A 27,471-nucleotide genomic window follows, 5' to 3' on the forward strand; every position below is an offset into this window, starting at 1 on the left:
ATTACCAACGTACTTGTGCATAAAACAAATCTGTGCACATATTTCATTGCTTAAGCCAGCTTACTATAAATGGGAAGTTCTGCCAGCTTACTATAAATGGGAAGTTCTGCCAGTTTCCTCTGCAGAATTTAACAGGAGCGCCACAGAATGAAACAGCAAGCTTTTGTAGTACGGCAGAGATATCAAGGCAGGCTTTATTTACATGGCCATTTAGCTAAGCTGTCCTCAAAGTTAAATGTTAAGCTTTTAGCCTATCAGACTGAGCTACCCTGTTTTCAACTCAAATGTGTTTTGCACAGCATGCATAACCACTGACTTTTGCCACCAGGCCAGAGGCACCCTGCTTGCAGGTGTTTCCTAAGAAGTACGTATCAATCACTCTTCTTCCTGCTCACAATGGCTCGCCTCTAAAGTTCCTTTGTCTCATTTGAAATGCAATCAAAATGAGTTTGGCTTGGCTTGGAACCCACTTTACCCATGAAACCCCTGGAATCAGGTTTCTACTCTAAACTGAGGGTGTTTTTTTTCTTTGATGGACTCCCATATGCTTCAGTGTTCACACACGCAGGATTGTTTTGCTACATAAATAGCAATAATTCTGCCTGCATAAAATGGATTAATAAACTCTCTGGACTATTGCAATCCATGTATATTGGCCTGTTCTGTTGCTTTCTACAACTAAAAGAGATACTAGTACCGCAGGTCATTCCATGAAGCTGATTGGTGGGAGATTCAGGACAGATCAAAGGAAGTACTTCTTCACACAGCGCATAGTTAAACTATGAAATTTGCCACCACAAGATGTAGTGGCGGCTGTTGCACTTGTGCCCTGTTTGTGGGTTTCTGGTCGACACCTGGGGGCTGCCTATACATTATCTTTGCCCTGGGGTGGCTCTGAATCCATGCTGCATCTGTTATAAGACGTTGCTGCCGATTCAGAGCCACCCCAAGACAAAGAGTCGAAGACCCGCAGCTGAAAAGTTGGAGACTTACCCTGACTTTTCTGAGCTGATTCACTTCTCCCCTGCCCTCTCTCTACCCTCAGTCATCCTGCTAGTATCCCATCAGCCATTGCTGCCAAAAATCCATCCTGCCAGCTGTACTAGAGTGGCAGCCACTGCTTCGACTACTCTTGCCTTGCAACACTGTGGCTGATGAAATAACCAACAGTGGCCAAGGAAATAACTAATGGTGCCCTCCGTATAACAAGCGTCAACTATTTAAACCACCATTGGTTATTGTGTTGTCTGAACCCAGTCATTGGCTCAGTTTGGACAACATGATAACCAACGGTGGTTTAAGTCATCAGTCGTTAGTCAATGGTTCGTTATTGTCTTGTCTGTCATATAACCCCCCCCCCCATGGTTGACTATTTCCTCAAAATAACCAACTGAGAAACACAACGTGCTGCAGAGTTGACTAGTCACACAGCCATTGGTTAGCATGTTATCTGTCGGGCTCACTGGGCTATTCTGCAGAATTGAGTTGACTATCTCGGCTGGATACAGAGTTCCTGGGTAAGAGTGGTCAAAACCGCGCCAGCTGCTCTGACAAAGCTGGCACAACTCACAGAGGCTGCTGGGATAACGCTGGAAAGACCAAAGGAGGAGGGAGGGCAGGGAGAGGGGCAGGGGCTGTGTCAGTCAAATGATAGGTTGACTATTAATCCACTCGACGCGCGCCTCAACCGCTCCACGGGGGCGTGGGACCATGTCATGTGGGGAGTACCCCCTAGATAAACAACTGCAAGTTGACTATTCCCACCACCATTGACTATTGTGCTGTCTGAACTCAGCCATTGACTGACACATTTTATACTACATATAGCCCTTTGCACAGGATGTGTCTGATGGTTCCTTTTATTTAACAAAACAAAACAAAACAAAACAAAAATGTATTAGGCATTTCCTCTTATAGCCATTATCATTCACTGTAGAAACATACACAGAGTACAGCCATGGGTTGCCCATCTATGCCGTAGATAATCTATTTTCTGTAATGCTTTGGGTTAGTTGGCAGAATGAAAATGCTAGAAATAAATAAATAGATGATGAAGCCACAGAACACTGGCCTTGTATCTGGGCTATTTTGGTTTCAGGTTATTATGCAACACAACAACAAAATGTTCTTACTGTATTTACGAGGGAGACATATTCAATCCCAGTCTTCATTAAAAAAACCCAGTTTCATTTTTTTAAAAAAATCATGACATTCTTGTAAAAACAAATAGTTATTAAAAGGAATTACTCATTTGCATTATAAGGACATTTCCAGGGCAATAATATTCATGAATAAAAAATAAGTTCCTGAAAAATGATGCAGATGTTCTGTTGGTAATTAAAAAAAATGAAATAGTAACAATTAAGTCCATCCAGAAGTGATACAAATGATTACCAAATTAGACCCATACACATGGGTTTTCCTGTCTGCTTCATGGTTAATCTTGTAAGCTGATGTCAAGATGTTAAAGTGACTTATAGTCTACAGCTATAAGGGAAAAGATCAGTGGTTAAACATGTCTGATTTTTGGAGCTAATTCAAATGGAAAAAAATATCCAGGTCATTGGCTTTTTTAAACAGACCCCCCCGGCAATATTTACTCCTCCATAAATAGCACAGTCACATGAAATACAAACAGCAGCGTGTAAAGCTGGCAATACAAAAGAACAAGTTTGCAAACCAAAATGCAAACTGTGGCAGTGTTTACTGGAAAGGATCTTATACCCTAATTAAGCCAGGGGAGGTGGGAGCTACATTGCTGCCAGTGGAATGGCCACTCTGGTATAGTAGTCAGAGTGTTGGACTGGGACTTGGGAGATCTGGGTTCTAGTCTCCACTTGACCATGTGACTTTGGGCCCGTCACTGGCTCTCAGCCTAACCTACCTCACAGGGTTGTGAGGATAAAATGGAGAGAATGGCCTGCTTGTTCATGTACCACTGTACAGCTTTATTGTTTGTCAAAAATTGTACATGGCAGCCCTGAAGGTAGACCTTGAACGATTGGAATGCCTTCCAAACTGCTAGTAGTTCAAGGTAATTTATGTGATGTAACCTGTCGCTGTGCGTCCACTGCCCCTGGATTCGAAGTGGTCTGCAGTGGGCTCCCCATCTGTGTCTGGATGCGTCCGTAACCAGTACCCGAGAGGGGGGCAGCCGTTTGAAAGGCATGCGCTGTGACAGGTTCGACTCATGTGTCCACCATACCAGGGTTTGAGGAACCTCCTTTGGGATAACCAAGGGGTACCGTCTCACCTCTGTTATCCCATCGTAGTTGCAAAGGAACCAATTTTTGGAGAGGTCTCATGTGGAGCCTCGCTCATTCCATGACATGTACTGTCGATGCTATATACCCTAAGAGGCTTTGCACATCATATGCCGTCGAACAATGGTGTGTGGAAAGCCATGCTGCTTTTAAGGACAATTTTGTCAGCCTGTCTGGAGGTAAGTAGGCTCTGCCCTTGACTGCATCTAGCAGTGCACCGATAAATGCAGTGTTCTGAGTTGGGCGCAAAACGGACTTGTCTCGATTTATGCATAGACCTAGTTTGCCCAGAAGATCGAGAGTGACTGAAATGCTGCACGGGGCGCTGTGGAAAGGCCAAATGGGAGGACTTGAAACTGGTAGGTGTATGGTCCTATGGCAAAACGTATGAACTGGCGATGTTTCAGCTCGATCATTATATGAAAGTACATGTCCTTTAGATCGACCAAAGCGAACCACACATTGTTCCTTAGACGTGAAAGAATTGTCTATAGCATGATCATTCTGAATTTCTTGGGCTTGATAAACTTGCTGACGTCTCATAGATCGGGGATCAGTCTGAGATCCCCATCCTTCTTCGGGACTGTGAAGTATTTGAAGTAGAAGCCCCTCGATGCCATAGTAGTCGGCACTATCTGGATTGCACCCTTCTGGAAGAGAATTAGAGTCTCTTGTAATAGAACACATGATGGTATCATTCTTTTCACAGTACCGATGGGAGGAAGGGTCTCAAATTCGATCCTGTATCCCGAACATACGACAGTCAAAACCCAAGAATCTGTAGTTATTCGTTTCCATGATGGCTGAAAACGTTTGAGTCGATTTCCGAACAGTGGTTAGCGATTTAATGGCATCAGAGTCAAAGGAGAGTCAAAGTCAATATTTAGGGGGTCCATCAGGTTTGCGTTGCTGTTTAAATTGTTGGAATGGAGTCACCCTGCATTGTTGTTGCTGAGCAGGTTGATAACGAGAAGACCTGTCAAAATTCTGTCTTTGAAAATACGATGGTTGTTTAAACCATCGACAGCTGTTATAGGGCTGTTGCTGTTGTGGGCCTTGTTGGCCTAAGCCCATCTTCTTTGCTGTCTACTTTGCTTTCTGTACTGATTCCATCTGCTCATTAGTCTTGGCATTGAAGAGTTCATCACCATCGAATGGTAGATTCTCTATACGAGAACTTGCCTCTGATGTAATCTCAGCCGACCTGAGCCAGGCATGTCTCCGTAACACCACGCACCCATTATTAGTTTAGCTGCACAATCGGTTTGATGCCGAGTCGGATTGATTTGTAGCTTAGCAAGGCGACTTGCCTCCGATTGAAAGACTCTCACTAGCTCATGATGTTCCTCAGGAAGGTAGTCACAAATATTGTCCCGTAAGAACAGCTGGTATACAGCTATTAACGCTTGGTAATTCTTGACACAAAGTCCTAGTGCTGCCGACAAATACAGCCTTCTTCCAAGTAAATCCAGGCATCTGCTTTCCTTGTTGATAGGTGAGGCATGCATCTTTGGGAGCAGCCCTGCGACAGTTCAACAATTATTGAATTTGGTCAGGGGTGAGAGAAAAGAAACTCCACTTCACCTGGTTGTAGCTTGTACATAGACTCCAACCTTTTCCATGTAGACACCATCGAAGACGGATTGGACCATGTTTGCTTCACTGTCTGCAGTAGCGTTGGTAGGTATGGAATCACCACTGGAGTGGAATCTTCTGCAAATACTGCATCAAATACTGGATCTTTGATCTTTTCTACTGGCGGTTGGGCATCAATTCCGAATGCTTGTGCCATTCACAATATCTGTTTTGCGAACGTACCCATATCCTCAGATGGGGAGACATGATCCCTGGAGCCAACAATCTCATCAGGTGATGGTAGTGAGGGCTGGATGGACGGAGCCAAGGAGGAGTCTGACTCGTAATCCTCGGCAGATGTAGGAGGGGTTGGACACATCACTCTGTAGCCTTCATCCCTTCCGACTATAGGGTCTCTGGGCACAGCTGAAGTCACTTGGTGTCGAGACACGAGAAGTAATGTTGACGGTTGAGTTAAAGGTATTTCTAGAAGCGGCACATCCCGTGCAGTTTCTGATTGTTGACCCCGGTCATCGAATATAATAGTTTGTCCATGTCTCTCCAGATAAAGGTCGTGGTCCTGTCTTAGCCTCCAGTGAGTACACCTTTGATCTGGTGGGGCATAAGACCATTCTGAATATTGTTCCCAGTCTTTCTGTGGTGATCTGGACAGGTTCCCATAAGGTCTATCATAACGATAGTTGTATGGTGTAGTAGATAGCAATTAAATAGGTCTGCCCTCAGCCAAGGGTCGCTCTTCTAACAGAGGTAATGGAGTAGGTCCTCTCGAAGTCAGAGCTTGAGAAGACTCAAGTTCAGAGTGAATTTTCTTCTTTTTTGGAGGATCTTCTAATGGGGTCTTTAATTTCTTTGCCTTTTTGGCAAGCTTCTTAGCTGTGGAAACAAAGAACAAATGTCCTGGGGTGGGCGGAGCAGTAATAGGGGCCAGTTGACTGGGTGTCCCAGTAGCTGGTACCGACGTCATCACTGCAGAGGCTGAGGGTGGTAATTTAGATGGCCTGCTTTTTAGGGCAATCCAACACCTCCAGCGCTTTCTTCCACAACTATGTCTTTAACCTATCCGAACTGTGTCGCCTGGTCTGCTAGGAAAAGGATTGGCAGTGCGGGCACGTTTCTACTATGTGTGATTCTCCAAGGCAGATTAGGCACAATGAATGCCCATCCGCGGCAGGGAGCTTACTGCCACAGCGGACACATTTGTGAAAGGTGGCCTTAAGGGCCATACAAACTATCTCACAGAAAAGAATAATTAATCTAATTGGTGTGTTTTTAGGATAGAAGAAAGAAGGTAAGTAGAAGTATGAAGAAATCTCAGCTCTAAAAAATATTTGAATCATCAACAAGGTAAGTTTTCTGAAGAACAACTTCCCCACGAGAACATCAACGACCGCAGTCACAAAGGAACTGAGGGGAGAGGCGGAAACCTCACTAGACATGCACACAGAAGCGGTGGGGGAGGGTTCCTGACAAAACGTTTCTCAGCTTTTCAATCTTCCTGATGTGAGGCTCTGCGCATGCGCAGAGCCCATTAGTGTGATGCACAGAGACCTTGAAATTTTGTAAATGTGCACATTTTTCTTCCCAGCCTAGCACCAGCTTTAAATCCGGCCTTAAATTCTGTTATATATGGGGCAGTGAAATGGTATGCTATCTAGGCAATTTGCCACTGATGATGTCTGTACATCTATAATAACTGCAGTAGTACTAATAATAATGATTTCAAGTGAACCCATCAATGGCATGAAACATCATATACAGAGACTTTGGAGCTTCATAAATATGAATAGCTTGGAAATGTTCCCAGAACATTCAGATAAAGAGGTGTGAAATTTGAACAGAACAACATGGTTCTATATAAATGATACATAATTGTTATGCATTCTAAATAATGGAGATTTAATTAATGAGATCTATAGCATTTGTTTTGTTTCACATCAATTTTGTGTTGCGCAATATTGGATGCCTGCAATCATTGCGTTAGATCCAGACTTAGATTCACCACATTGGGAGACTCCAGCCATACACTTTTCATTCTAAATGGAATAATACAGTGTTATTAAATCAACCAGATTGTGGTTAAATAAATCTATATTATTAACATGACAGTATGGGTTCTCAAATTACACTTCATTGGTATAATCAGCTTGAATCATTTCATAGCCTTGAAATAAATGTAAGATCAACAGGGGGTCAAGACAGACAGGCAACATTTGTTACTTATGCACGTGACATATTTTTCAATCTTTGAATGTGGCAAAACAAATTATTTATAAAATGTAACGATGAATTAAAAAGGGAACCACAATTGTAATTAACAAATCCGCCTCCCTAAAACTGAAATACACCAAACTGATTTGCTTATGAACCTGTGATTTACAAATGGATGGCAACACAACTCAAGCTGAAGAGAGATCTCACTCGTGAGCCCCTAGGTTCCTACCTCCCAATCTCAGTTCCAATCCCTCTGTCTCAAATCCTGTGATGCAGAGGAGACAACAGATGGTCTCTCAGACAAATTGTTCCTATGTTATTTAAAGACTCACATTTACTGAGTGCAGAATAGCCAGCGCAGTTTGCCATGAATGAGACTGCTGTCTTGCCAACACTTACATGGTTGCAGTGAGAAAGCCGACTGGCCATTTGAGAAGTTCAACACAAACGCACACTTATGCTACGATCCTATAAACATAGAGGGAGCAATCCTATGACCTCTAGACATTGACTGAAGGGCCATAAAATAGTGGGGATTAGGCCCTCCAAGGTTGGATACAGCACACTGACCTTGGAAGCGGGAGTTGGAGCTCTGACCTCCTTGCAGCTGGTACTGGCCTCCGAGGTTGGAGGGGGAAAGTGACCACAGAGAGGGGGTAAAGGGGATGTTCTGGTAGGCAGGGAGGAGACTGGAGGTAAAGGGCATGTACTGGTGGGCAAGGTGGAGGTGGCATACACCATATCCCCAGCCTCCTTCCCCAGTGCCTCAGCTGGACAGGTGAAAATTCCTTTATCTGTAAGTTTGGAGGCTTACAGGTACTCAGGCTGGATCCGATAGGATTGAACTTTAAAATTGTTTAGGTAGATGTGTGTCTGTGTTGTTTGTTATATGTTTGTATGTACATGGGTTTTTTATACTATGTATAATGTATTTTTAATGTTCATAAGCCACCCAGAGAACTTTCAGCTATTGCGTGGAATAGAAATGTAATATGCAAAATGATGGCTAGGGATAATGGGACTTGGAAGTTCAACACATTTTGAGCGCACCACTTTGGAGAAGTTTCTTGTAGACCCATGCAGCTCTGATCTTTCCTAGTAATCAGCTTGACTGGAGATCATGCCTGACAAGCATCTGTCTTTTCTGTATTTCTCAACTAACAATGACTCACTGTAACATATTTTGGGAACTCATCTTTCATGTTTTTATGTTCGCTATGGCAAGCAGATTAAAGCCATGCTCCTTTCAGCAAGTTCTTTCCAAACAGGGCATTTATTGTGAGAATATTTATTACCTAGTTTTTTTATTGTAATTATACAATAATCATTATCTCAATCCCCAGAACCACTTTGTGAGATAGGAGATTAATATACCAAGAAGAGGACTTGAGGCTGAAAGAGGAGCCTAAAAATTTGGAGGGCCACAAGTAACCCATGCTGAAGTAGAAGGCTGTAGCCTGAAAAAAAGAATTCTGCTCATCTTTATACCAATTGACAGCAGTTCACAAGACAACTATACTGTATGTGCATTATCCTCCTCCTCCTCCTCCTTTCAATACCATCCAATAACCAAAGTTCTCTGGGCAGTTTACAAAAATTAAAAACCATTACAAATACATTGCACAAAGTGTATATCTATTCACATTAAAAACATATAAAGACAGCACACACAGAGAAAACATACTGTATATCTGAAACAATTTTAAAGTAACAACCATAAGGCAAACCCAGGACTTGATTAAAAACTCATCTATTAGTATGCCAGAACTGCACGTACAGTTTAGTTACCTTGTGAACTACTGTTAATTGGTGTCACGGCTGAATAGCTCAGGTTTGAGCAATCACATGCACAAAAGCTTTGGAGAGTTGCTCCCTAAATAGGGCATGAGGAATCAAATGCTGCTGACAATGGCAAATTGGACTTCACCAGTACATTGGGGCCAATTATGTAGATAGCGGCATCAGGGGGAAATGGTATTCATAAGATTAAATGCCAGTTATGTTTAGGATAAGATATTCTTTGCTGGATCTTCCTTACTAAACTATCTAGGAACCATCCTCATCTAACAAGATTTTATATTTCTTCTAATAAGGCCAGTTCTACCAGGGAAAAATATAGAGCAGCCTTCTCCAACCTGGTGCCCTCCAAGTGTGTTGGACTGTAACTCCCATCATTAACATAAGAACACCAGAAGAGTTATTCTGGATCAGACCAAGGATCCATCTAGTCCAGCATTCTGTTCACACAGCAGCTAACAAGCTGTTGAAACACACAAGCCAGACAGGAGTGCAATAGCACCCTCCTGCCCATGTTCCCCAGCAACTGGTATACATAAGCTTATTGCCTCTGATTACTGGAGGTAGCATTGAGACATCAGGACTAGAAGGCAAATTTCTCTAATCTCCTTTTAAAGCCGTACAAATTGGTGGCCATTACTACATCTTGTGTATCGAATTCCATAGTTTGTCTATGAGCTGTGTGAAGCAGTACTTCTTTTGATCTGTCCTGAATCTCCTACCAATCATCTTCAAGGTATGACCCCAGGTTCTAGTATTATAAGAAAAATGTCTCTCTATCCACTTTCTCCACACCATGCTTAATTTGTACACATAGATGTCTCCCCTTACTCATCTCTTTTCTAAGCTAAACAGTCCTAGATGTAACCTTTCCTCATAGGAGAGTTCCTTCAGCCCCTTGATCATTTTAGCTGCCTTTTCTGCATTCTAGCTGGGAATGATGGGAGGTGCAGTCCACCATTTCTGGAGGATAGCAGCTTGGAGAAGGCTAATCTAGAGGATATGGCATGTAATAATGAACAACTTATGCAAAACCACAGCAACATAGACTTGAGGGGGATGCCTCAAGAAACAGCATTTTCAGGTTTCATCTGAGAGTTTCATTAAGAGTCCTGAGCAGGGGTATTGCTGAGCACTTAGAAGATTCGGGGGCAAAACCCATAGGGTACAAATTTGCATATGCTAATTTGTGTATGCTAATTTAGAAATTATTATTAGGGTGTATTTAAACTTCACAGATGGCAAAGCCAGCCAATCATCTTATTAAGATCCAGATCACTTCAAGTGAGCAAAGTTTTTTTTTCAGCAATTGCCAGACAAGGGAAGATTCGGGGTGGGGGGAGTTGCAGCATATGGGATGGGGAGAGTTAATCCTTCTCAGATGCAACCCTCTTGAAATGAGGGCAATTAAGCTGAGGGGGAAAAAACCCTTCCATGGGCACCAATGGACATTCAAGGCAATGTGGAATAGATTCAGGGTCCTAGGAAATAAATTTGGGCGCAAGCCTGTTTCTGAAGAAAGGAATGTTCCACTGATGCAACCTCACTGTGATACCACATGAAAGAATCAGGAGCATGTGTCTCTGTTCCAGAGCTGGATCTAGTCCAGGATAGAATCTGAAGTAGGTACATGCTGGGAATTGTAGGACTTTTTTCTGTTTAAACATGGATAGGATTGTGCCCTAAATATACTATAGACCACATTTTCCAACGCAAATCATAGTTTGCTTGGCTGTGCTAGAGCTTTACCACAGGCCTGGACTGCAGCTGTATACATTTCTGCATACGTTCTTCCAAAAGTGGGTTAATGGATGGAATGCATACAAAACCAAGGTAGGTTCATGGTGGAACCATCACACAACATTTTGAGCAGTTACATGCAGCAGGTTATGTTTGTGATTGGATCTTAATGAAGTGTTCTTTAAATAACAGAATTAGGGAAGCTTCACCCATCTGCTTTGAATATGACATTCAAATGTGACATTCTCTTCCACCATGCAGAGGGACTCATATGTTTAAAGTCCCCCATCACATGTACATTGTATTAGTAACAGCCCCTCCCCCCCAAAACAGACATTTAAACGCATCCTAAATGGTAAAGAGAAGGCAATGGCTGTTCTGAACACATTAATAATGAAGTTTCAAAATGTTTAATTAACTAAAACCAGGTTATGATTTGTAAAGTCAGATGTTCATTATTGGGTTACAGTGCTTCTAGACTATTTATTTATTTACTACATTTTTATACTGCCCAATAGCCAAAGCTCTCTGGGCAGGTCACAAAAATTAAAACCATAATAAAACAACAGGTTAAAAACACAAATACAAAATACAGTATAAAAAGTACAACCAGGATAAAACCAGGCAGCAAAATTGATATAAGATTAAAATACAGAGTTAGAACAGTAAAATTTAAATTTAAGTTAAAATTAAGTGTTAAAATACTGAGAGAATAAAAAGGTCTTCAGCTGGCGATGAAAAGAGTACAGTGTAGGCACCAGGCGGACCTCTCTGGGGAGCTCATTCCACAACCGGGGTGCCACAGCAGAGAAAGCCCTCCTCCTAGTAGCCACCTGCCTCACTTCCTTTGGCAGGGGCTCACGGAGAAGGGCCCCTGTAGATGATCTTAAGGTCTGAGCAGGTACATATGGGAGGAGGCGTTCCTTCAAATAACCTGGCCCCAAACCGTTTAGGGCTTTAAATGTCAATACCAGCACTTTGAATCGGGCCCGGACCTGGATTGGCAGCCAATGAAGTTGTAAAAGGACTGGCGTAATGTGATCTCGCCAGCCAGTCCCTCTTAGCAAATGGGCTGCCCTGTTTTGTATCAGATGAAGCTTCCGGACCGTTTTTCAAAGGCAGCCTCATGTATAACGCATTGCAGTAATCCAAACGAGAGGTTATCAGAGCATGGATAACTGTAGCTAGGCTATCTCTATCCAGATAAGGGCGTAGTTGGTATATCAACCTAAGCTGATAAAAGGTGCTCTTTACCACTTTTACCTGTGCCTCAAGTGACAGTTCTGGATCCAAGAGCACCCCCAAACTATGGAGCCAATCCTTTAGGGAGAGTGCAGCCCCGTCCAGGACAGGGCAAACATCACCTCACCAGACGAACCACCCGCTAACTGTACCTCCGTCTTGTCTGGATTGAGTCTCAGTTTGTTAGCCCTCATCCAGTCCATTACCATGCCCAGGCACTGGTTCAGAACAGCCACTGCCTTAACCTGGGTTTGATGAAATGGAAAGGTAGAGCTGGGTATCATCCGCTTATTGATGACACCTCAGTCCACATCTGTGGATAACCTCTTTTAAAGAGGCAGGCACCACTCCCTCTCTCAAGTAGGCATTTACAACCTCCTGGCTTTTATTGCGCAATTGCTTGGCTCATTCATGGAATTTTACAGTAGGTCCAGATGTTGTCGTCTTCTATTTGTAGCCCTTCCATGCCGAAAATGCCAGGTGAGGAAAAAACCTTGCCAGAAAAAAACCATTAGGAAAAACAGAATAGCTGCACAAAGCCTTTTGATTGTCAAGCACTAGGAGCCTCCCTCTGGAAGCACCTTTGTTTTATAAACCATCTCTCTAACAGCAACCTCAGATGAACTATGTAACCAAAATAGGGCCACCAAGAAACAGCAGGGGAATATCCACATGTTTGGGGGAACTCTGAGGTTTGCAGGAGTAAAAAAAAAAGTCTTAAAATAAACAAATAATGGGGAATCCCCCCTCCAACAGTCTAAGGAGGGCTGAACACAGCTAGTAGCTATGGAATGTGCAATACTGAATAGCATTACTTGCTTTAATGGACTTTTTTTCTGTCTAAACATGCACAGCCTTATAACCTATACATCTTCTGTAGAGCTTTGGTAGCAGGTGGGTGGTATATAAATGTTGTCAGTCTTTCAAAAATAATTAGCTGAGATGCGGTTCGCAGCTTATGGAGCTACAACCCTGCACTACTCATATTAAGTGATTAAATTTTATGGTTTTAGTTGTTATTCCGTTTTGGGGGATGTTTTATATTATTATAAACCGCCCCAGGGTCATTTGCCAGTTGGCCGTTATATAAATTTAACAATTTATATAACAGCAACCAGACCCACCCAATTGAATGGCGCTTACTTCCAGGTAAATGTTCAACCTCTTAGAAGATGCCAGCTGAAAACCCGTCTAGGCTTACCTGAGGGTAGGCTGTACTGAAGGCAGTGGGGCTTACTTATGAGTAAAACAGGCATAGGATTGGGGCACTGAAGTCTCTCGAAACCATCGAGGGGAAAACCACTAAAGCCAACGACGATGACCCTCCCGGAAATCGCACTCAATCCATCAAATCACAACATTCACGACCTGGGACTCCCCCAAACCCCCCTCAGCTCTGTCTTTCCGAATAGTGACAACGTGAAATCAAAACCTCTCCCCCGCCCTCTTGACTCCAACCGCTTCCCGAACTCTGAATTGGCTTCCCGCTCATCCCACCCCCAGGGCTCCAGACCCAATCGCCTTTCGCCGACACTCCGCCCTTGACCCTCTCGCGTTGGGCAACTGTGGTGTCACTCGCTCAGCCTCCTCTTCCCACCGCCCTCAGGTCGCGCTGGCTCCTGGGGTCCCACCCTCTAAGGTAATTCGGGGAGCCTCTGTGTCACCGGATTGGCTACTTCACTCCTGTCAGTTACCCTTCAGCCGGGCTCCTCCAACGGTTGTTCCAACCGCCTTCCCAGGGTTTTATTCTCCTCCCCTTTCCCTACTTCTGGCGCCGCTTCTGGCCCCGCCCCCTCTCGAGTCGGAACTCTCCCGTCCTTGTGGCTCGTTCGCTTCCAGCAAGTTGCGCGCCGGTTCTCGAGTGGAAGATTCGCGCTCCCCCCTCCCTCTTCGCTATTACGTCGCGCGGACGGAGCTCCGCGAAAGAGGAAGCGGCGTCGGTCTCACACGGAGGAGGAGGAGGAGGAAGGGGCGCCGGCGTGACGAGATGTTGGCGGAAGAAGCGCGGGGAGCTCCCGACGGTGGCTGAGGAGGCTGCACAGCCCGGCCTCCCGCCTCTCCCTCAACCCGGCCCTCCGTCCTTCTCCCTCAAGTCTCCGATAAGCTCCGGCTCATGACAGCGAGCTCCTGGCGGGGCGGGCCAGGCGACAGCGAGCCCGGCTGAGGAGGGAATAACAGCGCCGCCTCTTCGCTTCAGGAGCCTGCACGCACCGCTGCCTTCGCCGCCGCCAAAGTTTGCTGCTCGCGGGCGGGCGCAGAAAAGACGCTGCTGCTGGTGGTGGAGGACTAAAGTTTCCTTTTTAAATTATTTTTATTTTGGCGGCTCCGCTGCCTGGGAATCTGGACGCGGGAGGGGGCAGCTCTCAGCTGTGTTTCCTCCCCCCCTCCCCCATTCATCACATATTGGGTGTTTTTTTTTTCTTCCTTCCCTTTTCCTGGAGAATATTGGATTAAGAGTTACCCTTTCTCTCCTCCGCTTTCCTTGTACGAATATCCCCCCTCCTTCCACGGAGATGTCGGATTAAGTGCCCCCCCTTCTTTGGAAGCCCTCCTTTTCTGGGGGTGTTGGATTACAAGCCCCCTTTATTTGGAAGACCCCGATTCCTGGAGGTGTTTGGATTAAGACACTCCCCCCCCCGGATTTAGTATCTCTCCCCCACCTCCAAATTTGGAAGCCCCCTTCCTTGGGGCACTGGATTATAGTGCGTCTTTCTCTCCTTTCTTGGGGGGGGGTGTTCGGCTAGGAGCGCCCCCGCCGCCGCTGCTGCCTGCTCTGCCTTCCCTCCCTGGTGTGATTATATGCTTCAAGAGAGAGGCGACGAACCCCCCCTGTGTCTCGTCCGCGCCCAGCCATGTCGACGGCTATCTCTGCCGCGGAAAAAGTGGATGGCTTCACGCGGAGGTCGGTGCGCAAGGCGCAGAAGCAGAAGCGATCGCAGGGCTCCTCGCAGTTCCGTACCCAGGGCAGCCAAGTGGAGCTCTTCCCGCTGCCCCAGCTCAAAGGTAATTTCGCTTGGGGAGAAACTAGCCAAGGAAGCAGCCGCCCGCCTAGCCTCAGGCTACAGGTGCTGCTGCTGAGTCTTTCTCCCGCCCCTCTCCTACGCGCTGCTGCTTCCTTCTGCCAGCTCTAATCTCATACTACCCAGCTTTTCTGTCCTCAGCTCCATATCCAGTCTTGCTCTTGCCCCGAAACTTCCGCCCTCCAGCTTTATCCCCCACCTATTGGTCCCCCTTTCTCTTATGAAATATTTACACTTTTGCATTTAAACAATTTGAAGGGCAGGTCAGTTGGAAGGGATTAAATGCTTCCTTGCGTTTTGAGGATATTACACTTTTCATGATTACAGCCTGTTGCCTGAGCCCTTGGAATTAGCTTGTCTGCCTTACCCTAAGGAACTAGTGTTTTAAAATTCCCCTTGATGGTTGTAGGAATAAATAGTATTGGGGGGAGAAAATAAGGTATTGAGCCCCACCTAGGATTAGTGGGCAAGTGAGGGGAGACGACTGTTCTTGTATTGTATAAAGTCTGCAAAAGAAACTTAAGAAATTAGGCCTTCATGTTTTAACCCATTTTTTTTTCATTTTGGTTCCAAAAGTCTTGTGCTTACAACCTCTTATGGCCTTCTCCTATCTGTACTACTTGTTCTATTTGAATTGGTGGTTTAAAAAAGAGCTCGAGCTGCTTTTGCTTTAAATCTACAGCTTTGTGTCGTTTGTTTCTAGAATTAGGAAGTGTTCACAGTTAAGCTCCCATGTCCTCAAAGAACTGTTTACCAAGTTTGTATTCCAGTCAATTTCTTTATCCCCTTTCCTGGGCTTTGTTGCTTGCTATAGGCCTAAATCTGCAATTCTAGCTGTAAATTCCAGTAAACGTTTTAAATGAATGTGTTTAAGAATGTGTATATTTAAAAATGATGGCTGTAGTTTTAGTCAGTGGTAGGAAAACGTGAGATTAGAAATTATATGCACTTGTCTTGTGATAATGAGATACTTTAGTATCTGTGGGACTGAGCTTTTAAATATTAAAATGTTTTGACAACAGTCCTCAATCTTTCAGAATGTGTTATGTGAAGCTGATGCAAATGAGATTCATTTGCACTTAAAATAGTAATTGCAAGAATTTGTTTTTAGTCTTGCACAGGTTATAAAAATAGAATAAAGATATTTTTTCTTTATTTTTGTAATTGTTCATGAAATTAATGCTGTGTTCTGAAATCTGTAATTGTTGGAATGTGATATTCTTTGATATCAAGCCTTTGAGGGTCATTGTATGTTAACAAGTATTTATATGGAAGTAAAGTAGGAAATTGCATGGTTCCTATGTGAGGTTGTAACATTGTGACAATTGGAACATATGCAGAAATTGCTACATGTACTACTGAAAGGAAGTCACATCCAATACAGCCTTTTGATGCTGTGTACACAATGATCTCTATGCATGTCACTTTCAACTTTCATGTAGGAATTTAGCATCGTTAATTTTACATAACTCAGTACTAATAATGTATGCAGATTCTTACAGGTTTGCAGGGCTGCAATCCAAGATCTGGGAAAGTTGGCACAGATTCAGTTCTAAAATCTGTGTTGTTTTGATCTGGTAATTGCCAGTGTAAGGAACTAAACTTCAGAAGAGCATCAGTTTAAATTCCACCAATGCTGAAGCTTTTACAAAGTAGTTCTAAGTTTCTTACATATCTATTGAACGGTTGTAGGCTTTTCCAGTGTTGTTTTGTATATCAATTTTTTTTAATCCCTCCCTTCTGAGCATGAAAGGGAAAGAGTGGGATGCAAGAGTAATTCATTTATTAAAGTTGGGGAGGTGTTTGTGGAACTCACATTTTTGGTATGATTGTAGGAGATCTCTGTGTGTTTTCTTTTTTTAAAAAAATCTTTGCAGTATTGCCAGTATTGAGACTCCTGGATTGCACTAGCAAGGCTAGAGTTTGAAGAAAGTCCTATGTGCCTTTTGAAAGGATATCATCCCATGCAACAATCTATCAACTCCAGTGCTGTGGGGATACTACACTTTCAAGTACAAGCTAGCAGATGGTAATACTTTAATAACCTTCTAGTAGCTGAGTGGAAGGCCCAATAAAAGCAGAAAAGAGAGGCCTAAGACCATCCCCAGTGTCTCAGCTTTATCTCTCTACTCTACTCCTTTCTCTACCCTCTGGAGTATATGTTCCTGGAGGGAGAAGGGGAGGGGGTATATGTTTAGCATAGTGCATAAGGAATTCAGGATTATCACCAGTGACTGTGTATACTGCATGCTCATGGAAATTGATGATAGCACTAAAATCCAGTTGGGATTGTGTAGCACTTGGAAGGATTTCTAAATTGGAGGTTCCCCTAATAAGCTAGGAGTTTCTATTAGGTCAAAATGTCTGCAAACCAGTTTATACGATGATTGCACATATGCAAATAAGGTCTTCTGCCCTAGGAGCATACAAATTATGTTCTAGCAGGGGCAGGAGAGAGGAAACAGTGAGGAAAGGAAAGCATGTACATAGGCTTAGTGTGCACAGGACAGCTACTTCAGACTGTTTTTTTCCAGATGTTTTGGACTGTGGCTCCCATCATTCCTGCCCATTGGCCATGTTGCCTGGGGCTGACAAGAAATATAGTCCAATGCATCAAGTTGGAGGGCACCAAGTTTGCGAAGGCTGACATAAGGGATTACGGGGAGATTCACATTTTCTAGCATAACTACACATACATTAGTGTTTCTTTGCTTCTATCCTTTGTGAATTGTTGTGAATCATCCAGAGAGCTTTAGCTATTGTGCAGTAAAGAAATGACATAAATAATTATATCTTGTACAGGACTGACATCAAAGGCAGGCATGTCAAGGGCCCAAATAACAGCAGGGGCCTACTGATATGAGCCCCTGGAGTTGTTTCTTTTCATTACATTCTGTGTGTTTACTTGCCTCTCACTCTGCCCCATACAATGGTGGTGGTCAGGAGGAGGAGGAGCCGCAGTTACCTGCTTGCTCCCTGGCTCCCTGCCTGTCAACCAAGGAAACGCTACTGCTGATGAGAAAGAGAATAAAGAGCAATAGCAGCTGATAACAATGGTGTTGAGAGGGAGGGGGCAATTGAGGGGGTCTTGTTCAAGGGCCCCCAGAAACTGAGGGAGGGGTCCACTGAGGGAGGAGCCCATTGAAGGTGTCTTGTTCAAGGGCACTCAGAAACCTGGAGCTGGCATTGATCCTGTAATATGTGTCAGCTTCTTCTGTCTTTCAGCTATGTACCATGTGAACCGCCCAGAGAGCTTCGGCTATTGGGCATTATAGAAATGCAATAAATAAATACCGTATTTCTTCAATTGTAAGATGCCATTGATTGTAAGACACACACTAATTTCAGTACCACCAACAGAAAAAAAGCTTTGATTCTAAGAATAATAATCGCACCCGCGATTCTAAGACACACCCCATTTTTAGAGATGTTTATATGGGGAAAAAGTGTGTCTTAGAATTGAAGAAATATGGTAAATAAAATGTGGAAAGATACATGGAGCCACTATTGGTCTTGGCCTGATGAGGTGTATGTTTCCATGATGTATACAGAGCAGGGAAAGAGAACCACTTCTATGCAGTTGAAGTGGATGCACACTAAATTTGATGTGTACCCAGTCATTTACTGACCCTTTTCAGACGACACGCTGAGCCACAGTGGTTAAGCATTTTGGGCTAAACATGATGGCTTAGCATATCGTGTGAACAATGACTTCGTGTGTCATGTGAACCATTCCTAACTATGGTGGCTACATAACCACGTTTTAAACATGCTCACTAGCCATTTGCTGCAAAAGGGTTAGCATGGCTTAGCATGTCACCTGAACAGGGTCACTGTAAATGTGTGAAGAGGAGTTAGGTCTAATGAATAATTATATTAAAATATAGTTCAAGTTCATGAAAATACTTATGAATGCTTTTTTTAATGCTGCAGCTGTTTTCCCTTTAGTCTGAAATTAATCTTTAAATTAATATTTTCAGACTATTCAAGCAGTCCTTTAGTATTGCATATGATATGGCAAACTTTTGGTGGAGTCCATTTAACGGCTTCTGTCAGTGGAATGAAGAGGTTATAATCTTCCTGCCCCCTGGAGGATTGGGGTACCTGATGGAGCAGATCCTAAGGGGGTGCTGGTAACAGCAGGAAGAGGAGAAGCAAGGAGGGGAAAGTCTTGTTGCTCTACTTATGTAATGTTGGATTTCACCTCTTAATTTGAAACATATGAAAACCAACAAATGAGAGAATTTACAGTCTGTTCTTTGAAAAATGACAATTATAATATTTCCTTAAATAAAAGGAAGATAGTATATTAGTCTTTCACAAATCAGCCTGCCAGTGGCAAGTGCCTTCCTTTCCACATATTCTGCACTCAGATCCACTCTCCTGAGTTCTCTGTGAACTGTGGGGAAGGAGTGTAATTCTGCCTTCTGTTGCGGTGCATCCTCATTCACATGGACATGCAACCAGCGGATTTATGCACTGTGTTCTTACTAAAATGGGGATTAGCTACTTCTAAAATGGGGGCATTAGATTAAACTCTAATTCAAAATCTAAAAACATGAACATTATTTTTACAGAATGTTGGTTATCAAAAATGCATGCATGCCCATTCATTGCAGAATAGAAAAATAACCTGGTTATTAGCCAATCCTGTACATTGATCAGTATACCAGTTCTAATAGGCCTAGCAGAAGAGATAGGAAAAGACAAAGGCCATTTCTACACCTGCCTTCCCCCCCCCCCCCGGATTGTCCTGGGATCATCCCTGTGCATCCAAATGATACACAGGGGATCCCAGGAGCATGCAAGGACGATCCCTCCATTTTCCTAGGATAATCCTTAGATGTAGAAAGGGCCAAAGATTAGGGAAATTAGCATTTACCAAATACGTGCAAGGTGGTAGTATGGAAGTGAGACAAGTAACTTCTTACTCCATCAAACTAGCTTGTTTCTCAAACTTGGAACAGGTGTATCTGAGGCCTTAGCTAGACCTAAGGTTTATCCCAGGGCCATCCCTGCCTGCTCCCAGGATATCCTGTGTGTCATTTACATGAACAGGAATGACCCCAGGACGATCCTGGGATAAACCTTAGGTCTAGCTAAGGCCTGAGATTCACCAGATTGAGAGAATATAATTGCTTTAAAGGACAGACTCCACTCAGTGATAGATTTATAAATCTTTACTAAGAGTTTTGGGCTTCAAGAATTAATGTAGAATCAATTAAAGTGGTCTATGAAACTTCTCTTAAACCAAACAACAAAAATATGGTATTAAAGAATATATATTTATTGCTCAAGCAGTTTTACGAGAATAACAAGCTTTAGCTTAGGTGAAGCAGGTCACAAACATTCCTAAATTCACAAAAGTTATAATCACTAAAAGAATAATGAAAATAGTAGGAAGCATATTGTTAACATAGTAAAACTTAAGTTCTTCTCAATTTAACGGTCAATATCAAAGGTTCATATTTATTTAAATGGAAGGCATGGTGAGCAAGACCAGACTAAGCAAGAATTGTGGGTTTCTTGTTCTCTTAGGACCTTTCTCTCAAACAGATGAAGGCATGGTCTTTTTTAACTCTCATGATGCCTATAATCTCATTTTACATTTCGGACCTGGTCATACCACTATTGTTATTTTTCTCAGTGGTCCCGTTCAGACAACATGCTGAACCATGCTGCTTAACCACAAAATGGTTAAGGGAATCAATTAACCATTTTGTGGTTAAGCAGCATGGTTTAGTGTGTTGTCTGAATGGGGCCAGTGTAGCTAATTCTGCCACCGATACCAGTAACACTTAGATGAAGATATCCCTGCCAAGTTAAACTATATTCTGCTTCCAGCACTTGACCCATTTGTGGCAGCCTCCCTCCATTTTTAAGAATATATTCCATTAGTCATTATTATCTCATAACACATACATACAGAATTAGTCACACCTACAAAATATAATAAGTTCTTATCAATTCTACACACTACAGTGCATATTCTGTTACAGAAGTAGTGGAGCCAGGGATTGGAAGAAAGCTCTGGTGCTAGTGAAAATGGTGGGCGTTGTGGGTGGAAATGAAGAAGAGAAGAAAAGAAAAAGAAAAGAGCAGAAGCAGTTATAATTACCTGACTTCAGAGGAAGGGAACTCAAAGGGTTTCACTTCCTGGTTGTTTGCCAAAAATTAGAAAAATAATGTGAGCCCAGACTACCTTCGGGTTTCTCAGCCATAGTTCGAAATTTAAAAAATGGGGCAAAACCCTCAAGCTGGTCTACAGTTGGGATGATCAATGTTAGGGAGACAAAATAGAGATTAAGCCATTCCCACTGGTGCCACCACAATTTTAGTCAAAACAAATTTAGATGGAGATACTTGCTATGGTGGGTTTCTCCCTTAGTCTTTGCAATTAAACCAGAAATTTTGCATACGGTTTGAGACTTTCTGGTAGCCATTTTTATATTTATTTATTTATTACACTTATATACCGCTCCCATAGCCAGGGCTCTCTAGGCGGTTTACAGAAATTCTAAAATTGAGATAAAAACAAGTATACAAAATTTTAAACTCTAAAACACAGAACATACACACATAAAGCATTAAAAACCGTTGAAAAACTAAACATGTGGGTGATTAAGATGTGCCGCCATATGCCTGGGCAAAGAGGAAAGGCGAACCTCGTCAGGGAGATCATTCCATAGTCTGGGGGCCACCACCAAAAAGGCCCTATCCATTGTTGCCACACTCTGAGCCTCTCTCGGAGTAGGCACCCGGAGGAGGACCTTAGATGTTGAACGTAGTGACCGGGTATATTCATGTCGGGAGAGGCGTTCTGTCAGGTATTGTGGTCCCAAGCCATGCTCTAGCTTTTCAGTGCTCTATGCTTCCTGCAGGAGAGCATTTGTATAGAGCTGGCAGATTGTGCTGTGTTACACATGAAAACCAGCTTTGGACACAGTGTGGTACTTTACCAGAGGGTAAAGTTTTCGCTTTGGATAAATGAGGTAAACGGATCTATCTCTGGCAAATAAGGCAGGCAGGCAAGGGGTCTCTGACCCTGGAAATGTAGGATAGGTACTAGAATAGAGCAAAGAATCATGCTAGGAAATAATTATGAGGAACAATATTCAAAATTAGTTGCACCCCGGAGTTGAGACATGCACCAATGTGAGGGATGCCTGAGCAGAAAGAATGAACATTAACTGCCTGAATTCCAAGGCAATTATAGGGTTTAAAATAAAGAGCTTGATGGCTCAAGGATGGACCCAGGATGGGTTTAAACAAAAGGAACTATGTTGTTATTCTGGCAGCTGAATAGAACTCGCAGAGAGGTTCCACCTCTTGATTAACTTTTCATCTACATGGTGATGTAGCTTAATATTCAAAATAAAATTGGTCATCAATGATATTCGGGTAGTGCTTCACCTGGCTCAGAGGTAGGGATGCTTCAGGATTGGAGCATCCCTGCCAGGGCTTTTGATTATCCAATTCAAAGGTACACTCGTGGTTTACTTGTCTGGGTAGTGGCATACTAATCAGGCAGGTATTTGCATCTTTTCCCCAGATGTAGGGAATACCCTTCAAGGAGGAAGCAAGTATACTGCAGGGCTCAGTCCTGGGCCCAGTGCTCTTCAGCATTTTTATTAATGACTTGGATGAGGTGATGGAGGGAATGCTTAGCAAATTTGCAGATGACACAAAATTGGGTGTGATATCTAATACCCTGGAAGACAAAGTTTAAAGTGATCTTGATAGGCTGGGGCTGAGAACAACAAAACAAAATTTAATAGGGATAAATGCCAAGATCTACATCTAGGAAATAGAAACCAAATGCACAGTTACAAGATGGGGGATACTTGGCTCAGCAATACTACAAGTGAGAAGGATCTTGGAATTGTTGTAGATCACAAACTGAATATTAGCCAACAGTGTAATGTGGCTGCAAAAAAAAGCAAATGCTATTTTAGACTTAGAAGTATACCTTCCAAATCATGCAAGGTACTCGTTCCCCTCCATTCAGCACTGGATAGGCCTCATCTTTAGCACTGTGTCCAGTTCTGGGCACCACACTTCAAGGAGGATGCAGACAAGCTGGAGGGGGTTCAGAGGAAGGCAATGAGGATGCTCAGGGGTCTGGAAACAAAGTCCTATGAGGAGAGGCTGAAAGAACTGGGCATGTTTAGCCTTGAGAAGGGAAGACAGCTCTCTTCAAAAAGATGGTGATAGAACTTTTCGAGTACTTGAAAGATTGTCAAACAGGGCCAGGATCTCTTCTCGATAATCCCAGCGTGCAGGACACGGAATAATGGACTCATGTTACAGGAAGCCAGATTCCGTCTGGACATCAGGAAAAACTTCCTGATTATTAGAGCAGTGTGATAATGGAACCAAGGACCTAGGGTGGTCGTGGGCTCTCCCACATTAGAGGCATTCAATACGCAGCTGGCAGCCATCTCTCAGGGATGCTTTAATGTGGATTCCTGTATTGAACAAGGGGTTGGATTTGATGGCCTTATAGGCCCCTTCCAGCTCTACTGTTATATGATTTTATGATATTCGATGGCTCCTGTGCCTCTGCAGTGGTTTCTGAGCCTTAACAGCATATTGGCAGCTTTCAGTCTTATGCCTTCTGAAACAAAATGGATTCTTCAGCCAAGGTGTCGGGGTAATGTGAAATCCATAGTGCACAATACTTGTGTCAGAGAGGGCTGGAGTTCTTTCATAATACTTCAGGTTGAGTTTTCGCCGTCCCTCCTTTCACCTGAACTCTCTGCAGTTCATGGAGAACTCTAGAGAGGCATGATTTCTCCCTCTCTTTCTGTTAGGCTTCTACAAGAACAGTAAGATAATGCTTGTGCCTCTTGCAAAAGCTCAGCAGTATGGAAATAAATCATATTTCCTTTCTCTTCAGTCCCCTTCATGTCCCATGCAATTCAAGAGAAGAGAGAGGTTGGTTGTTGCGATCTGCCAAATTTCGTAATTACTCGGCTTCTTGGTCGAAACTCATGTGTTTTTGATGCTCACCTTTGTAGTGAACTTGGATTACTGTCCTATGAATTCTTTATTAATTTTGGAGTAGATTGCGAACTTCAGAGCAGGCACAGTCTGTGTGTAAATCACGGCTTTTCTGCACATGCACAGAGTTGGTTGGTTTAACCCTTTTCTTTCAGGAGGAAATGTGATGTCACTTTAGCTCTTTAAGTAAAAATTAGCATTTGAACTCATTCCACCAACCAATCTTGTTTGAAGAAACAGCCATGTAGGTTGTATACCCATTCGGATGGTCCGCCCCAGGAGACTGATGGAATCCAATGGATTTCTGAATGCTCTTGGGGATTTTCCAGTGGTGAGAGCTGGTGATCCAGCCGAGGCCCTAGCCTCGCTGTTGAATGGTGTGATGCGGAGGGCCATCGACTTGATCGCACCTGAGTGCCCTCTCCAGTCCTGTAGAGCCCGCTCTGCTCCTTGGTATACTAAGGAGTTGCGGTCAATGAAACAGGCTGGACCGCAAATGGCGCAAGACTTGAAGCGAAGATGACCGAGCATGCTGTAGAGCGCATAATCGTGCCTATTGCGTGGCAGTGCAGGCAGCAAAGAAGGCTTATTTTGCTGCCTCCATTGTGTCCTCGAGTAGCCGTCCAGTGGAGCTCTTCCGGGTGGTCTGGGGGCTGCTAACATCCTCCCCAGCAAATGGGGCCCTGGCTCCGTCAAGGACCCGCTGTGACCTTTTTGCATCACACTTTGAGGACAAGATCGCTTCTCTTCGCAGCGAGCTTGACGTTGTTTTTAGTGCAGCTCCAGTTGAGGTGTCCGATGCCACCATCTGCCCAATTTTGTGGGATCAGTTCCAGTTATTGCGGCCTGATGATGTGGACAAGGTGCTTGCAGCAGTGCGACCGACCACTTGCCCTCTCGATCCCTGTCCCTCCTGGCTTATAAAAGCAAGCCGAGAGGGTCTGACAGGGTGGGTCCAAGGGGTGATAAATGCTTCTCTCCAGGAAGGGTGGTCCCTGCTGTCTAAGGAGGCAGTAGTGCGACCACTTCTGAAGAAGCCCACCCTGGACCCGACGGTATTAGGCAACTACCGCCCAGTTGCTAACACTCCTTTTTTAGGGAAGGTACTTGAGAGGGTTGTGGCGGAGCAACTGCAGGCACTCTTGGAGGATACTGATTATCTAGATCCATTGCAGTCTGGGTTCCAATCTGGTTACGGGACTGAATCAGCCTTGGTCACCCTGATGGATGACCTTTATCGAGAGAGGGACAGGGGGAATGCAACCTTGTTAATCCTGCTCGATCTCTCGGCGGCTTTTGATACCATTGACCATGGTATCCTCCTGGATCGACTCTGTGGGATGGGCATCGGAGGCACTGTGTTACAGTGGTTCCGGTCCTACCTACGGGGTTGTTTTCAGAGAGTAGCATTGGGTGACCAGTCCTCGGCCTCCTGGCAATTGAGCTATGGAGTGCCGCAGGGCACCATCTTGTCCCCAATGTTATTTAACATCTATATGAAGCCGTTGGGAGCGGTCATTAGGGGATTTGGAGCTAAATGCCATCAATACGCTGATGACACGCAGCTCTATCTCCCTGTGACAACTGAATCAGGTGAGGCTGTGCAAGTCCTGGACCAGTGCCTAGACTCAGTAATGGGCTGGATGAGGGCCAATAAACTGAGGCTGAATCCTGGCAAGACGGAAGCCCTGTGGGTGAGTGGTTCCCGAGTCCGGGAGACAGGCTCATTGCCTGTTCTGGATGGGGTTGCACTGCCTCTGAAAGAACAGGTTCGTAGTTTGGGGGTACTCTTAGACCCATTTCTGTCGTTGGAGGCTCAAGTAGCTGCCACGGCTCGGAGTGCCTTTTACCATCTTTGGTTGGTTCGCCAACTACGGCCTCTCCTGGACAGGGATAGCTTGACCACGGTGGTACAGGCATTGGTAACCTCAAGATTGGATTACTACAACACGCTCTATGTGGGGCTGTCCTTGAAGCTGCTCCGGAAGCTGGAGCTAGTGCAGAATGCTGCAGCTCGGCTGTTGTCTGGAGCTGCCCCTTTCCAGCATATAACTCCTCTGCTGAGGGAACTGCACTGGCTGCCTATTTGCTACCGGGCCAGGTTTAAGGTTCTTGTACTTGTGTACAAAGCCCTAAACAACTTGGGACCAGGATACCTGAGAGAGCGCCTTCTCTCTTACCAACCTGCCTGGTCACTGAGGTCATCCGAGGGCCTGCTCCTGGTGGTTCCACCTAGATCCATCCTCCGATTGGAATCCACCAGGGGAAGAGCCTTCAGCGTGGTGGCGCCCCTCCTGTGGAATTCCCTGCCTCTGGAGGTCAGGCAGGTGCCAACCTTGTACTCCTTTCGGCGCCTCCTGAAAACATCTTTATTCCAAGAAGCCTTTCTTTAACATGCAGCCTTGGATTTCTGTGTTGTTGTTTTTTGCTTCTTTTAAAATTTTGTTTTAACTATTTTATTCTGTTTTTATTTTCATTTTACCTTGTACACTGCTCCGAAATTTTTCAATGGGGAGCGGTATATAAATATTCTAAATAAATAAATAAATAAATATAACTCCATATATGATCCATATATCTTTCCTCTATACAGATTGGCAAAGGTGAATAAAAATTATGTATAAAGGCCATGTGGAAACAACCACTCAAGAAGGGGTACATAACGTGATGACACCTGATATCATGACACATTATGTGTTTCCAGCTACAGCTCCCAAGATGCAGTTTGATATTGTGCATGTGCAAAAACCCATACGTGCAGAATGAAATCTTGAATTAAGGAAAATTCTCTTCTAAAGTTACAAAGTTAGGTTTTTTTTCTCTGTATAAAGAAGGTTTGAACGAGAATAAGAACTTGATTGTCTTAAATATGCTGTTGCTGTAATGAGTTTTTAGACAGAATAGACTAAAAAATAGGTTGATGAGGTGGATAAAATCTCATGTGTACATTGTTGTTTTTTCAGTGAATGACTTTGTCCACAGATGCATGCAAAAGCCACATCTGCAGCGGAGTTTATTCCTGACCTGCAGGTTCTATACTAAAATGCATTAAGTTCTTTAAATATCTCTGAGATTAAAAAGAGAGAGAGAGAGAGGGAAAAAACTGTTTGCATTATGACAGGACTACACAATTTAAGATCTACCAAATTGAATCCAACTCACCAGACTTATATTGTGGCCATCCAGGTGCTTGGCAACTTCCTCTGTTTTTGCAGGCCTGGGCAAGTGGCAAAATCAGGAAGTTTACGTAGTCTCTGGTGAACTGCATTCAGCTAGAGTACAAGGGGTTTAAGTTATAACATGAGGACATTTGCACTGTAGTGTATGAGCACTACAGGCTGTCAAAATTGAGAAAATAACCAATTTATTCAAGCATGTTATGGGTTTACTACATTGAGACCATTAGGTTAGGAACATAGGCAATTGCCTTGTACTGAGTCAGTCCATTAGCCCAGTATTGTCAACAGTGACTTGGAGTGGCTCTCCAGGGTTTCAGACAACAATTATGTGCATTTCCCTGAAACTGTTCCAGTGTCCTAAATTGGGGTGCTCGGACCATAGGCTTGCAAGAACCAATTCCGTTTTTACTGGAACCCACC

The 27,471-nt window shown here is 43.8% G+C and overlaps 1 protein-coding gene across 1 annotated transcript in view; it reads left to right on the top strand.

Moving 5' to 3' along the window:
• Positions 1 to 13,686: 13,686 nt before the first annotated feature.
• The window catches only part of PPP2R5A (protein phosphatase 2 regulatory subunit B'alpha), a 66,905-nt gene continuing 53,120 nt past the window's right edge, over positions 13,687 to 27,471 (top strand). The window contains exon 1 of the mRNA XM_063124032.1: positions 13,687 to 14,852. Coding sequence (XP_062980102.1) covers positions 14,702 to 14,852 — 151 coding nt within the window. The 5' untranslated portion in view covers positions 13,687 to 14,701. The remainder of the gene's footprint in view (positions 14,853 to 27,471) is intronic.

Source organism: Elgaria multicarinata, chromosome 4 (genome assembly GCF_023053635.1).
Source record: "Elgaria multicarinata webbii isolate HBS135686 ecotype San Diego chromosome 4, rElgMul1.1.pri, whole genome shotgun sequence".
Taxonomy (NCBI): domain Eukaryota; kingdom Metazoa; phylum Chordata; class Lepidosauria; order Squamata; family Anguidae; genus Elgaria; species Elgaria multicarinata.